General features: G+C 40.3%; 1 protein-coding gene across 2 annotated transcripts in view; it reads right to left on the bottom strand.

Annotated features, from left to right (window-relative positions):
- Window positions 1-13,129, bottom strand: part of PTPRD (protein tyrosine phosphatase receptor type D) — a 450,382-nt gene that overhangs the window by 18,435 nt on the left and 418,818 nt on the right. For both annotated transcript variants that reach the window (XM_070742569.1, XM_070742568.1), the window contains 4 exons: window positions 10,109-10,394; window positions 9,706-9,884; window positions 8,676-8,802; window positions 1,423-1,548 (listed from right to left, as the gene is read on the bottom strand). In XM_070742569.1, coding sequence (XP_070598670.1) covers window positions 1,423-1,548; window positions 8,676-8,802; window positions 9,706-9,884; window positions 10,109-10,394 — 718 coding nt within the window. The remainder of the gene's footprint in view (window positions 1-1,422; window positions 1,549-8,675; window positions 8,803-9,705; window positions 9,885-10,108; window positions 10,395-13,129) is intronic.

Here is a 13,129-nt window from a genome sequence, read left to right as displayed (position 1 = left end):
GGGCCCACCAGAAGTTGGGAAACAGGCCATTTCCATCCTCAAGAGGGTCTCTGGGGGGTGGGGGAAGCTGTTTTCACCCTCCCCAGGCATTGAATTATGGACGTGGGCACTCGTGCATGCACAATAGCATGTGCACACGCACTTTTGGCACCCAAGGGGAAAAAGGTTAACCATCACAAACCTAGAGGCTAAAATGGTTCAAATCCTGAAGGCGGGGGAATTTTCCTTAAAGAATCAGAATCCTGATTCACAGCTCTGGCATGCTCTTGGACTCATCACTGTCTGGTGAACTACAGATAATGGCTGTGATCTGGCTTCTCTCTGGTTGTAAATCATCAGCAACTATTGGGAGCATGTGTAAAATAGGCTCTGTAGTTTCCTGCAAAAGGCATTTCTGAAATATACTCTGCATTGGATTGTCTTCCAGGAGGAATTGAAACTACAGCTGGAATCAACTGAATCATATAGATCAGGGTTGTTGAACTCGCATCATCACAGCAGCGTCAAGTGATGTATCGGGACTTCCCCACCCTTCACTAAACCAGGCGTGAGCATGGCCAGTGTGTGACACATTCAGCCCACAGGCCAGGAGTTTGACAGCTCTGTTATAGATACACATGCGTCTCAAGAACTCTAAATATTTAATTCCACATAGACTGTAATAAGTTTTAACTGTCCAAAGTCCGAAAGGACTTGGGACCAGGTTATTGAGAGGATAGCTTTCATTCAGTTCATACTGCCAGTAAATTAAAATTGATCTCAGCAGTCATTCCCAAATATCTAATGTTAAAACTGTCCAGGTTGACATGGTGGCTATCAGTAGAGATCCCAAAACCATGGAATTGCTTTCTTATTGATTTTTGCTTAATCTATGGATTACTGTCTTCTCCCTAGTATCACTTTTGATCAACATCTGAATTGAATTATATACTACAGAACAGTTTCTTATTCTTTTGTTCTTTTTACTAAAGTCACTGTTATAACTTACTTCTATGTGTATGTTGCTTTAAAAATACTTTAAAAATACTTTCTCAAAGCAATATGAAGAAAGAAAGAAATGCATTTTCTTGACAACATCTTGTTAACAAAAGATGGGGTCTCATATTTTCCCCACCTCCCAAACTATCTTCTGTTTCCAAGACTGACATAATTCTCCTGACCCAGAATGAATAGGTCAAACTAGGGAATGTCTCTTGCTTTCTGTTTAGATATGAGGCTTCAGTTCTAATAATTTATGACTAGCTTACTGACCATGTTTGTTGGGGATTCAAAAATATTTCTATTCCCATGTGGATAATTATCACTGATCAGAGACTTGAACACAACATTTGACTGCTAGATTATTACAAAATACTGCTAGTAAAAGGCAAAGCAAACACGCATAATAATAAAATGTAGGACATTCATAGTATGTTGTCTTACCCGGGCGTCTGTGACCTTGAATTCTCTTAGGATGTATTGTGGCATATTATACTCTGCCATAGGATCGACCACAAAGTACTGATATCTGGCTGAGCGCTCTGCTGGCCAATACTGGTGGCATTTTTCCTACAAAAGTAAAAACTTTCAGTTCTTTGTTTAATTTACAGTTCTGCCCAATTTTGTTTTCCAAGGAGGTATACTTATTGTTATATTCAAAGTATTCCTGTTCTGAGGAAAAGGTTAAGCTTTAAGACCATTATAAGATTTGAAGATTTGTTATATTAAAGTTTTGTGGTTCACCATGTTTCCTGAATAGATTTTTTTTTCTTGAAGACCTCAGACACAAAGTTTTTCCCTTACTCTCCAAAAATTTAAACAGCCTTCTCAATATTACATTTATTTCAGTAATTAAGAAATCTCATTGTTTATTAGCACTTTTTCAAGCACAAGTCCTTCCTTTAATTTTTAATGCCCCCCCCCCCCCCAAGTTCTTGCTAGAAAGATTCCAATAAAATGTATTCAATTTCTGGACAAGTAATTCTTTATTCATACAATGATTATTTAAAATGTGGCAATCAAATGAACAAGGAGTGCAGGAATGATCAAGTATATTAAATCTATTATTTTACTAACTCTTAGGTTTGGGCTACAAAAATGAACATTGTATCTTTGAATCTGTGTATAAATCCTAGTACTTCTTGCAAAGTGAATCTATTGACATATTATCAGCAGTCCATCTGTCAAGTGTTATCCATCTGTCAAGTGTTATTAATTTCAGTATTAAATATATTTCCTAGGAGTTCTATCATTTGAGATTAATTTCTGATTTTCAAAATTCATCTGCAACTGACTGTTTGGGATGGTGTTCAGGAAATAAACTGGAAAGTTCTATTAAAATATATTCACATCAAGCATCTGTAAGCAATGCAGATTTTAGAAGTACTATTAGATATACCAGAAAACCTACTGAAAACACTATTTGTATACACATTGGCTTCATTAATTGAAGATCTATTAATGATTATTATTGCTGTTGTAATTATTCGGTATTCGGAGAGGGGTGGCACACAAATCTAATAAATTATTATTATTATTATTATTATTATTATTATTATTAACACCTATTTGAAGATGTTGATTCTCAAAGTCTAGTTGATTTTATATATAATTGGTATTCAAGCCAAGCCAAGCCAAGCCAAGCCAAGCCAAGCCAAGCCAAGCCAAGCCAAGCCAAGCCAAGCCAAGCCAAGCCAAGCCAAGCCAAGCCAAGCCAAACACTTAAATCAGCAACTTTATTGATTTCTACTTATGTTGTAAGAATCCGTCCAGATTGCTTGCTTTCCTCTGGGAACAAGCAGATAAGGTTTCATGGATCTGGTGGAGGGACGGGGTAGGTTCCTCCCGGTTTGGACTGGTTTGCCAGAACTGGTAGTGACCCGCTGGTGATGTCATGATGACATCACAAAACTGGATCGGTCGGTGCGGGTACATGGGTGCTGCCACCTTTAAAAAAAATTGGATTTTTTTCCCCAGAATTTTTTTGGGCGGGAGGGGATTTTTGCTTGTTTTTTTCTTCTGTGCATGTACAGAAGCTGAGTCTTCAGCAGTGTGCATTCACAAGCATCCATAAGAAGCATGCACAGCCACAAGTTAAGTTAGAACCCAACCTGTCTCATCTGGAAAGCCTGCACTTTCACAGGGCCTGGAGGGCCTATCCTCCCTGCTGCCTGGAACTCCCCTTTCATCTGCCACCCCCACCCCCCTGGGCTAGCATCTCCCGAAGCCGCATTACAGGAGCCGGTCCATGTGCTCTCCACTTGTTGGAAAAACAACAAAGGGGAGAAACAGCACTTTTCTGCATGCTATATTTAAGTGCAAAAACAGCATGCAGCCATGGAGACAGTGAGAAGAATACGGGGAGACACGCCCCGGCCAGTGTCTCAGGGCAGAGCATCACTCTGCCCCCATGACTGCGTGCTGCTTTTACACTTAAACATAGCATGGAGAAAAGTTTCCCAATAAGGGCTGGAAAAAGAGTCAAGTAAAGGGGAGAAACATCCACATTTCTCCAGGCTACATTTAAGTGCAAAAGCAGCATGCAGTCATGGAGGCAGTGAGAGGAATATGGAGAGATGCAGCCTAGCCGGTATATTGTTTTTGTATCTTTCCAGAGACAGAAAGAACGTGGCTGAATTTCCTTACAGTTATTCTCTGGGAGGGGGAGTTGGGAAGTGGGGTGGGGGAGAGGAAGGGAGGAGGGAGAAAGAGAGAGAGAGAACAATGAGAGAGACAGAATGAGGGACACAGAATGAGGGACACAGAATGAGGGACACAGAGAGAGAGAGATAGATAGAATGAGAGATCTTGCCTCTGAGCACTAAAGGAGGAAGCTGTCTTATGTAGCTGTTCTGGCTTGGTGGCTAGCAGATCCTCTCCATCCAGGCATTTTTATTGTATAGTTTATTTATTTATTTATTTATTTATTCAATTTTTATGCCGCCCTTCTCCTTAGACTCAGGGCGGCTTACAACATGTTAGCAATAGCACTTTTTTAACAGAGCTAGGCTATTGCCCCCACAATCCGGGTCCTCATTTTACCCACCTCGGAAGGATGGAAGGCTGAGTCAACCTTGAGCCGGTGATGAGATTTGAACCGCTGACCTTCAGATCTACAAGTCAGCTTCAGTGGCCTGCAGTACAGCACTCTACCTGCTGCGCCACCCCGGCTCATTGTTCCCTCACTCTCTCTTTCCCCGATGAGCAAAGATGGAAAAACACCAAGCACTGGACCCAGCTTGATGCAGAATTTGGGGAAAGAGAAGGAAAAGACAGCTGCAAAAGAATGACCTTGAAGGGAGGGAGTTCCTGCACTAAAATGTTATAGTCTGAGGAGCAACCCTGGGCATGCACAGACTGTTGGCAGAAAGGACGGTGGGACAAAGGAGACGCTTGGAAAGAGCGTGGAGAGGAGAAGGATTGTTAGTTGAACCTTGGTCTCTCCATTTGTGAGCTGAGTCTCCTTTATAACCAACTCTTCGCATTTAAGAGGGCAGAGAGCTCCTTCTTGGTATAGAATCAGAACTTATAGTATCCAGTTATTTCACTTTCCCAGTAGCTTATTCTTTACCCCCCTGAAATTAAAGCAGCAGGAGTTTCCCTCTGGTTAAGCAAAGTGTTTTCTAGCTGGTAATAATTTATCTTATGAAATGGTGTGAAAGTGAAGGTTTAACAAAGTTAGGCTCCTATGATTTTTAATGGCTATGATTGGAGATGAAAGAAAAAGAGGAAAGAGAGAGGGAGGAAGAGAAAGAGAGAGAGAAGAAAAGAGATAAGAGAGAGAAAGAGAGAAGGAGAGGGGGGAGGAGAGAAAGAGATAGAGAAGAGGAAGGAAGCACCATAAACCCTGTCACTAGACATAGCTTCAGAAGACACTTTGAAACAGCACAGCAATTTAGAGCTGGAAGACATCTCGATGGTCATCTAGTCAAACCCCCTGCTGCAGCAGAAAACCTTCCTTTATCTGGATTACTCTGGTGCCTTTAACAGAGAGGGAAATTGCCATAAAGGAGGAGTTTACTAGGAGAATGCTGCTATGCAGAGGAAGGCAGAAATAGTCTTTGACTTATGACCATTTTGGTTGCTAAGCAAGAACATTATTAACCGAGTTTCACCACATTTTACTCAATCCATGGCATCTCCTGGCTCTAACAGTCATGTACAAACTAGGGAAGTACATTTGAAGGCATGTGTAATATTTTCTGTGTGTAATATGTATGTACACATATGGCAAATATCCATAGGGTTAAATAGTATATTTTGGATGTTCAATAATAGTAAACAGATAGGGAAATTGTATCTTGCTGAGGCCTTTGAGGCAAGGAGAGGGCAGGCACCTTTACCCTAACCCTTGACATGTGTGATGTCAAGTTGGCCACCCCCACCCAGTCACATGACTGCCAAACCACTCCCATTCAGTTACATGACTGCCAAACCACTCCCACCCAATCACATGACCATCAAGCCACTCCTACAAAATTAAGCCATGCTCGAAGAGTGATAGTAAAAACATTTGGACAGGGAGGTCAGGCTCATGCCTTATGTTGCTATGCCAGGATTCAGGGCTAATTCCTCACTTGAACTCTCCTTTTAGCTTGGATGACAGTTTCTCAACAATCTGCTACTATGGTATTTCAAAAGATAGCAATTCTATCTAATGAAGTCCAGAATAAGCAAATAATATTTTAGAACAAGGATTTTGGACAAAATGCAATAGTGAATTAAGCATTTCATATTACATTTGTTATAGGAAAACAAAATATTTGGCCGAAGGTTATACAGTTACAAAACAATTCTTCCTGGAAATCCTACACAGAGCAAACAAAGCTTAGAACTGTCTTTTGATGATGAATCTGAGTATCGTTGCTAACTCATATGGAACGGCTGGACATGCAGATTCAATAGTTTCAAAGAGACACAAGCAACAATAGGAAGAAGATGATGAAAAATGGATGCAGCTGAATCACACCTACAGTACTTGAGATTAAGATATTGTTTCTCTTGGTTTGGAGTGAGGTTTGTAATATTTAGAACTCAATTAAGTCTATGCAGCCCAACCCTCTTACTTTCTTTACTGATAACACTGTTATCAAATTCTGCTGATGCTAAATGCTAAATTTGATTCATACAGTCCTATGTTATATATCCATATTATGACAATCAGCCATTGTAAGCTTGTCAACCTGGGGCAATTGTAAGGTGTGTCAAACAGCACACACCAAAAGGGCCAGGACTGCTTGCATTGCAGTGACTATCATGCCTGGCTATTTTTTGCTCTCCTGGTGGATACCCCATTGCCAACAGCCTTTTTTCTCACCATTCTATGTTAATTTTACCACTCCGAGGAAGGTTGGTAAGCTCTATGCTGATTCTTCTTAAGGGCGAGCTGGCTATTTTGTCCCTTATCAAGCTATAACTCAAAACCCAAACACTACTGATTATTATCTTAGACTACGTGGCTGAATGTGCCTTTCATCAAAATTACTTTCTGCATAAGAAGTGATCTATCCTTTTATCCTGACGTGCTAATTTTCTGTGTATAGTAACATTCAGTAAAGTGAACCTTAATTGGCAGTCTGACTGACAAAGTGCAGCCATGACCCTACTTTTACACCCCCAACTGCTGTTTGCGAGAGTGAAGAATTAAACTTCTCTTGTGAATTAAATGTCTGCCTCCATTTATAACAGTACATCCCTGTAGCTGCATTGCAGAAGTGTAAGCTATTTTGAAAGGAAATTTATCAAACATAAATGATGACAATTCTGTGAATGACAGACTCAGCTTATATATACAAGGCTGAAATAGATCTATCCTAGTCTCCCTTAATTTTCAAATTCAGCTAATACATATTATACAGTGATCCCTCGATTAGCGCGGGGGTTACGTTCCAAGACCTCCCGCGCTAATCGATTTTCCGTGTTATAGTGGTGCGGAAGTAAAAACACCATCTGCGCATGCGCACCCCTTTTTTTTCCATGGCCGCACATGCGCAGATGGTGGAGTTTGCGTGTGGGCAGCGGGGAAGACACAGGGAAGGTTCCTTTGGCCGCCCAACAGCTGATCTGCTCCGCAGCGCGGAAGCAGCGAGGAGCCGAAGATGGAGTTTCCCCGTTGCCCAGGCAAAGGGGAAACCCCCATCTTCGGCTCCTCGCTGCTGCCGCGCTGCGGAGCAGATCAGCTGTTGGGCGGCCAAAGGAACCTTCCCTGGGTCTTCCTGCTGCCCAGGCAAAGGGGAAACCCCAAGAGAGCCAAAAGAGCACCGGGCCGGTTGGTTCCCAACCAAAAGAGTTTACCCCCGATTGTCCTCGGTGGGGGAAAACAGCGCGTCGCCAGGCTCCCCATCTTCAAGAGAGGCGCGACGGCTAGCCAGGATCCACGCAGGGGAGAAAAGGCGCGCGCTCCCAGCCGCTGCGCCCCGCTTGGAGAGCAGCGGCGAGCAGAGCACAGAAGACGACGAGGCTTTCGAGGGCTCCAAGGCGGGTGGCGGCACGTCCTTCGAGCACGCCGGCGGCGACCCCAAGCTGAAGGCGGCCACCACACACACACACGCCGCCGCCATCCACCCCGCCGGGTTCCCCGCTTGCTACCTCTTCGCCTTCTCCCGCCTCCGAGGCCGACCAGCCCAAGCCGCAACAGACACACACACACATACACGCACTCCCTCTCTCGCGCTCACACAGACGCACTCAGACAGAAAAGAAAAAAAAATCCCCAAAAGAGAGGGACAAGAGGCAGGCACAGAGCGGGGGCACAAGGGGAGCTGCCCGGCAGAGGTTGCTTTTTTTCTTCTCATGGGCAAGTGGAGGGGGGGGAGAGAGAAGGAAAGAGAGAGAAGGAAAGAAAGAGATGAGAGAGGGAGGAAGAGAGTGTGAGAGAGGAAGAAAGAGAGAGAGAGAGAAATGATAGAAAAAAGGGGAGAAAAAAAGAGAAATGAGAAAATGATTGAAGCAGAGAATGACAGGAAAGAAAGAGAAAGAGACAGAGAAGTGACTCTTGGTGATGACGTATGACGTCATCGGGTGGGAAAAACCATGGTATAGCAAAAAAAACCGTGGAGTATTTTTTAATTAATATTTTTTGAAAAACTGTGTTGTAGCGTTTCGCACTAATCGAGACCGTGCTAATCGAGGGATCACTGTATATCATATCATATCATATCATACATACATATATCTGTATGAGCGAGACAAAGTTGGATTTATTTGCAGGTGGATTTGGGCAACCACACATATGTGTATGTGTGTGTGTGTGTGTGTACATCACACACACACACAATGTGGCTGCCTAATTCCACCTGCAACATTGTTTTTGCTCAAGTGTAAAAGGGTTTGCTTTTCATTTTGCTTAATGATAATTAGCAGTAGAAATAGCATTTACATTTATATACCACTTCATAATGCTTTACAACTCTCTCTAAGCCATTTACAAAATCAGCATATTGCCTCCAATAATCTAGGTCCTCATTTTACTGACCTCAGAAGAAAGGCTGAGTCAACCTTGAGTTGGTCAGAATTGAACTCTTGGCAGTTGGCGGAATTAACCTGCAATACTGCATTATAAGCATGATGCTACCGCACTTCTTCTAATGACCAACTGCAAATAGATCCAAGAGCTAGGAGAATTGCTTGTTCTTTTTATCTTAACATAACTTTTGACATTCTTTTTCTAAAATGTAAAAAGAAATGTAAAAACTTACTCTTCCCATTTCTCGTAGCTTAGTAAGCATGACTACAATGGTTGAATTGTGCTCCCAAAGCATTCTCCAGAAATCTTCTGTTGTTTCTGCCAAAGGTCCCTGTGTAGCTACATAGGCTTTTTGCTGCCTAAATGTCAAATGCAAAAAATAATATTTATCAATCAAAAGACAGCAGGCACTCTTTTTGCATATAAACATTCTACTGAAACATCATTCTAATGAACATAGGGCTGTAAATGATTAATGGTAAGAATATTAAAACATATTAAATGTTATTTAATCTAACTATAGAGTTATTTTATTTTAGGACGTTTGTGTAGGAAATTGTTCTCTTAATATTGTGATTTATGCCGTTATCTTATTTAAAATTTAATGCAACTCTAATAGCTCAATTTTGTGTGTCACAAAAAGCACTTAGGAAACACTTAGTGGTAGAGTTCCATTTTTACACTGAAGGCTGACTGTCACACACTCTATTGAGCCTATGACTTATAGCTCCCAAGCAATTCTTCAGTTAACTCTTTCAGTGATTCAGGAACTATAGCAAAAGTTCTGAAGTCAAATCATAAAGATGGAAATGGAACAGGATAGTTTATATTTTTAAGATGGCTAAGACAAAGAGATACAGTGTCTTTCTGCGACGGGATTTTATTATCCACAACATTTGATCCAATATACTGAATAGTTACATAATATCTTAGGTGACCTCTAATGAGTCATTTGCTTTCTGTTTTACAAGGAAAATTCTGGAGTTAAATGAAACTTCAGTAGATTATTCCTAAAATTTATAATTATAGGTAAATCCATATACTGTATTATGCTATGACTCTGAGAAAGAGACATGAGCTAGTAAAACAAATAACAGCAATGTGGTTAGCGATTAGGCACTGTGGAAAGTTAGTGCTGGACTGATTACCGTAAGAATCTGAAAAGAGCCAAAATGACACTGGCATAATGGCAAACTGTATTTATGACCACTGCAATACATGCCACTAGTAACTTTTTTACATCACAAAAACTGCTTCTGTACCTGTATCCATCGATAAAACTGGCATTGATATAATCAGAGCCTTCTACTCCTCTGATAGGTTGCAAACATATCCTTGTGGATTCATATGGCATAATATTAACAAGGCGATTTTTAAATTTATTACATGGAAGATTGGCACTGATAAATCTTGAAGTATGAGCTTTAGAGCTGGCTAGCCGCTGCAAGAGACAAAGAAGACTTTGGGATTGCTTTTGAAAATAAAAAAAAATGGGACATTTTTTTATAAATACATATTAGAACAGGCTCTGTATGGCATTCTACCAGATACAAATTAGATCTTCTAGATAAATCTGTAAAAGCAGCTGCACTAATCCTAGAACAGCTTGCTGTCGATTTTTCCCGATGCAAAATGTATCACGATAAGAATGTGGAAACAAAATACCTTAAATTCCAATTCCATTCCTGTGACATTCTCTCCTGCTTCTATCTGTGTCAGCTTCTGAATATATGCATACAGGTTTCTGGCTGGCACTTCGGTATTTCCACAAGTCACTGCTTCAAGCAGTGCATCATGGATAAAGATGTATTGGTCCTCTGTTTGAACCATGTAATTTCTCTGGGCTCTCATTAGAGTTACATGGCCATAAATATCTACAGTCTTTTCATGCTTTATTCTCTCTAGCATGGCATCTATTACAATGAAACAGCCGGTCCTGCCAACTCCAGCACTGGAATAAAAAGAAAGAAAGAAAGAAACCAACTCAGAAAAGGCACATCAAGTCTGAGAATATTTCAATTCATGATATATCTTGTCATATTGTCATGGCAACTACCACCGGAACCATCAAGACCAGCAAGGCAGTTCATGAGCAGAGGCTATAATTTAAGATCCTGGTTCCAGATTACTTCAGAAATCTGGAAAAGAGTTTCTCATGATAAGATGTTTGTCAGGAATTTGCACGAAGGCCTGGAATTGTGGACACAACTGATATTGTCTCTGAATTCTATCTGAAATTGGGAAGGGGGACACCTATCCTTATCTGGATTCTTATCTGTACTTCTCATGATCATGAACCCCAATAAAGTCCTCAATGAAATGCAAGTGTGCTGTTACTCCTCATTTAGCCACTGCTTCATTTAATAACCATTTACAATTACAACAGAGGAAGAGCTTGCCACCAGAAGTTGTGAATGCTCCAACGCTGGAAGTTTTTAAGAAGTTGGATAGCCATCTGTCTGAAGTAGTGTAGGGTTTCCTGCCTAAGCAAGGGGTTGGACTAGAAGAACTTCAAGGTCCCTTTCCAACTCTGTTGTTGTTGTTAGAGATGAATAATGAACTTTATGACCAATGCTTGTCTTTATGACTTTCACAAGTTGATAAAGCAAAGCTAAAATATGAACAGAAACTCAGTTGTGGTTGCCCTTACAAATTGTTTGGCTTAATGAACGAATTGCCGGTTCCAGTTGTAGTAATTAAATGAGGACTATCCCAATACCATATTTGAGATTGGAGATAGAGGAGGAATGGGGGAAGGTTGCTAGGCAGATGGTACAGACTAGGGATGGAGCAACTGACTGTAAACACACCCCAGCTCCATTCTGAAATCAATTCTTTTCCCCCCTCACATCTTTAGACACATGCCCTGAATAGAACACAAGATCTTTGAATTTATCAGGTGAAGGAAATGTAATACAATCTCATCACAGGCAAGCAGTTGCCATGCTAGTTTTCAAATGGCAGTATGGCTGCCACTCCTTCCCACATCGCACCACGAAATCATGAAAGAAAACTTGCTGAGTGGTTTTTATAACAGATTTCCCAAGAATGCATCATATGTTAGGCTTGTAATTATATTGTGCAAAGTTAGAGGTAAGTAACTTTACGACTGCAATTGAGCTACGACTGCAAATTTCTGTTGCTAAGTGAGACATTTGTTAATTTGCCCCATTTTACAATCTGTTTTGCCACAGTTGGTAGGTGAATCACTGAACTTGTTAAACTAGTAACTTGGTTGTTAAATTAGTAACTTGGTTGTTATTCCCTGTTTTGCCTGTCATAAAGTTGCAAAAGGTGATCACATGAACCCAGACACAGTCATAAATAGGAGTCAATTGCCAAAACACCTGAATTTTGATCATGGAGATGCAGTAATGGTGGTTAAGTATGAAAATTGGCCATAAGTCACTCCTTTCTAGAACCTAGAACAGTCACTAAATGAACATATTATAGATTCTTTTAGATATAGATGAGGTTGGGGATAGCACTTAAAGTGCTGACCAAGGAAACAGGAAACTGTGAGTTCTAGTCCCACCTTAAGCATGGAAGCCAGATGGACAACTTCACCCATCTGGCCAGTCTCTCTCTCTCTCTCTCTCTCTCAACCCAAACTTACAGGTTATCAATGTGGATAAAATAGGAGGAATGAGTATTATGAATGTTCATTGCACTGTGTTGCTTAAAGTAATAAGGGTGGGATAAAAAATGTTAACTATAATTATAACCAACTCCCCCCAGAAATCAGAGTTGCCCCCACCCTCCTTGCCTTTCGTAAGCTCCTTAAAACCCACCTCTGCCGTCAGGCATGGGGGAATTGAGATATTCCCTTCCCCCTAGGCTTATAAAATTTATGCTTGGTATGTCTATATGTATGATTGGTTTCTCAAATTAGGGTTTTTTAATTTAACTTAAACTTAAATATTAGATTTGTTTATATTTTCTTATTATTGTTGTTAGCCACCCCGAGTCTAAGGAGAGGGGCGGCATACAAATCTGATAAATAAATAAATAATAAATAAATAAATATCCATTACTCATTTTTAGAAGTTAGAAATCCAATGCAATCAATTTCAATTCATTACTTATTAGTAATTACTTATTAGTAATTAATGACTAATCATTCTAAACTATAAAAAATGTTCTAAATGCTTAGATTTCATCAGAAGTGACATCAAACACTAATCAGTCAGTTAAATCTGGGTATTATAGTACGTAGCCATCTTTCTCTTTTTGTGTGGATTCAAATAAAATTTCAAAGCACAGAAACCCCTTTTCGGTTAGCTTTCATTCATCTAGCTTCTCAAGTTATTTATTTTCCATACACTAGCTCTGACAAGGTATACATGATTTAAAGGAACAAACTGAAGGATTTGTTCTCTGTAATATAGAAAAGGAAAGTTCATCTTTAGGAACAGAGATTCTTGCATGATAATAATGACAAAACAGTCAATTCTCCTCCTTCTTCCCATTTCTATAGCAGGCAACAGAAAAGCTAACAGGAGCAGGACAGCTGATAAGACATCTCTTTGTTATCTCACTTTTTACTTGTCCTGCTTGCCAAGTATTAAAGAGAAAGGTTTAAACAAAAAACCTTCCAAAGCAACTAAGTTTCTGGCATTTATGTTTGAAAATTTTGGAAGAAAATAATCCATGGCCAATATTTATTTAACATAGATTAAATATTTT

The sequence above is a fragment of the Erythrolamprus reginae genome, chromosome 2 (genome assembly GCF_031021105.1).
Source record: "Erythrolamprus reginae isolate rEryReg1 chromosome 2, rEryReg1.hap1, whole genome shotgun sequence".
NCBI lineage: Eukaryota > Metazoa > Chordata > Lepidosauria > Squamata > Dipsadidae > Erythrolamprus > Erythrolamprus reginae.
Note: the sequence above shows the minus strand (reverse complement) of the source record. Positions and strands in the feature narration are given on the sequence as shown.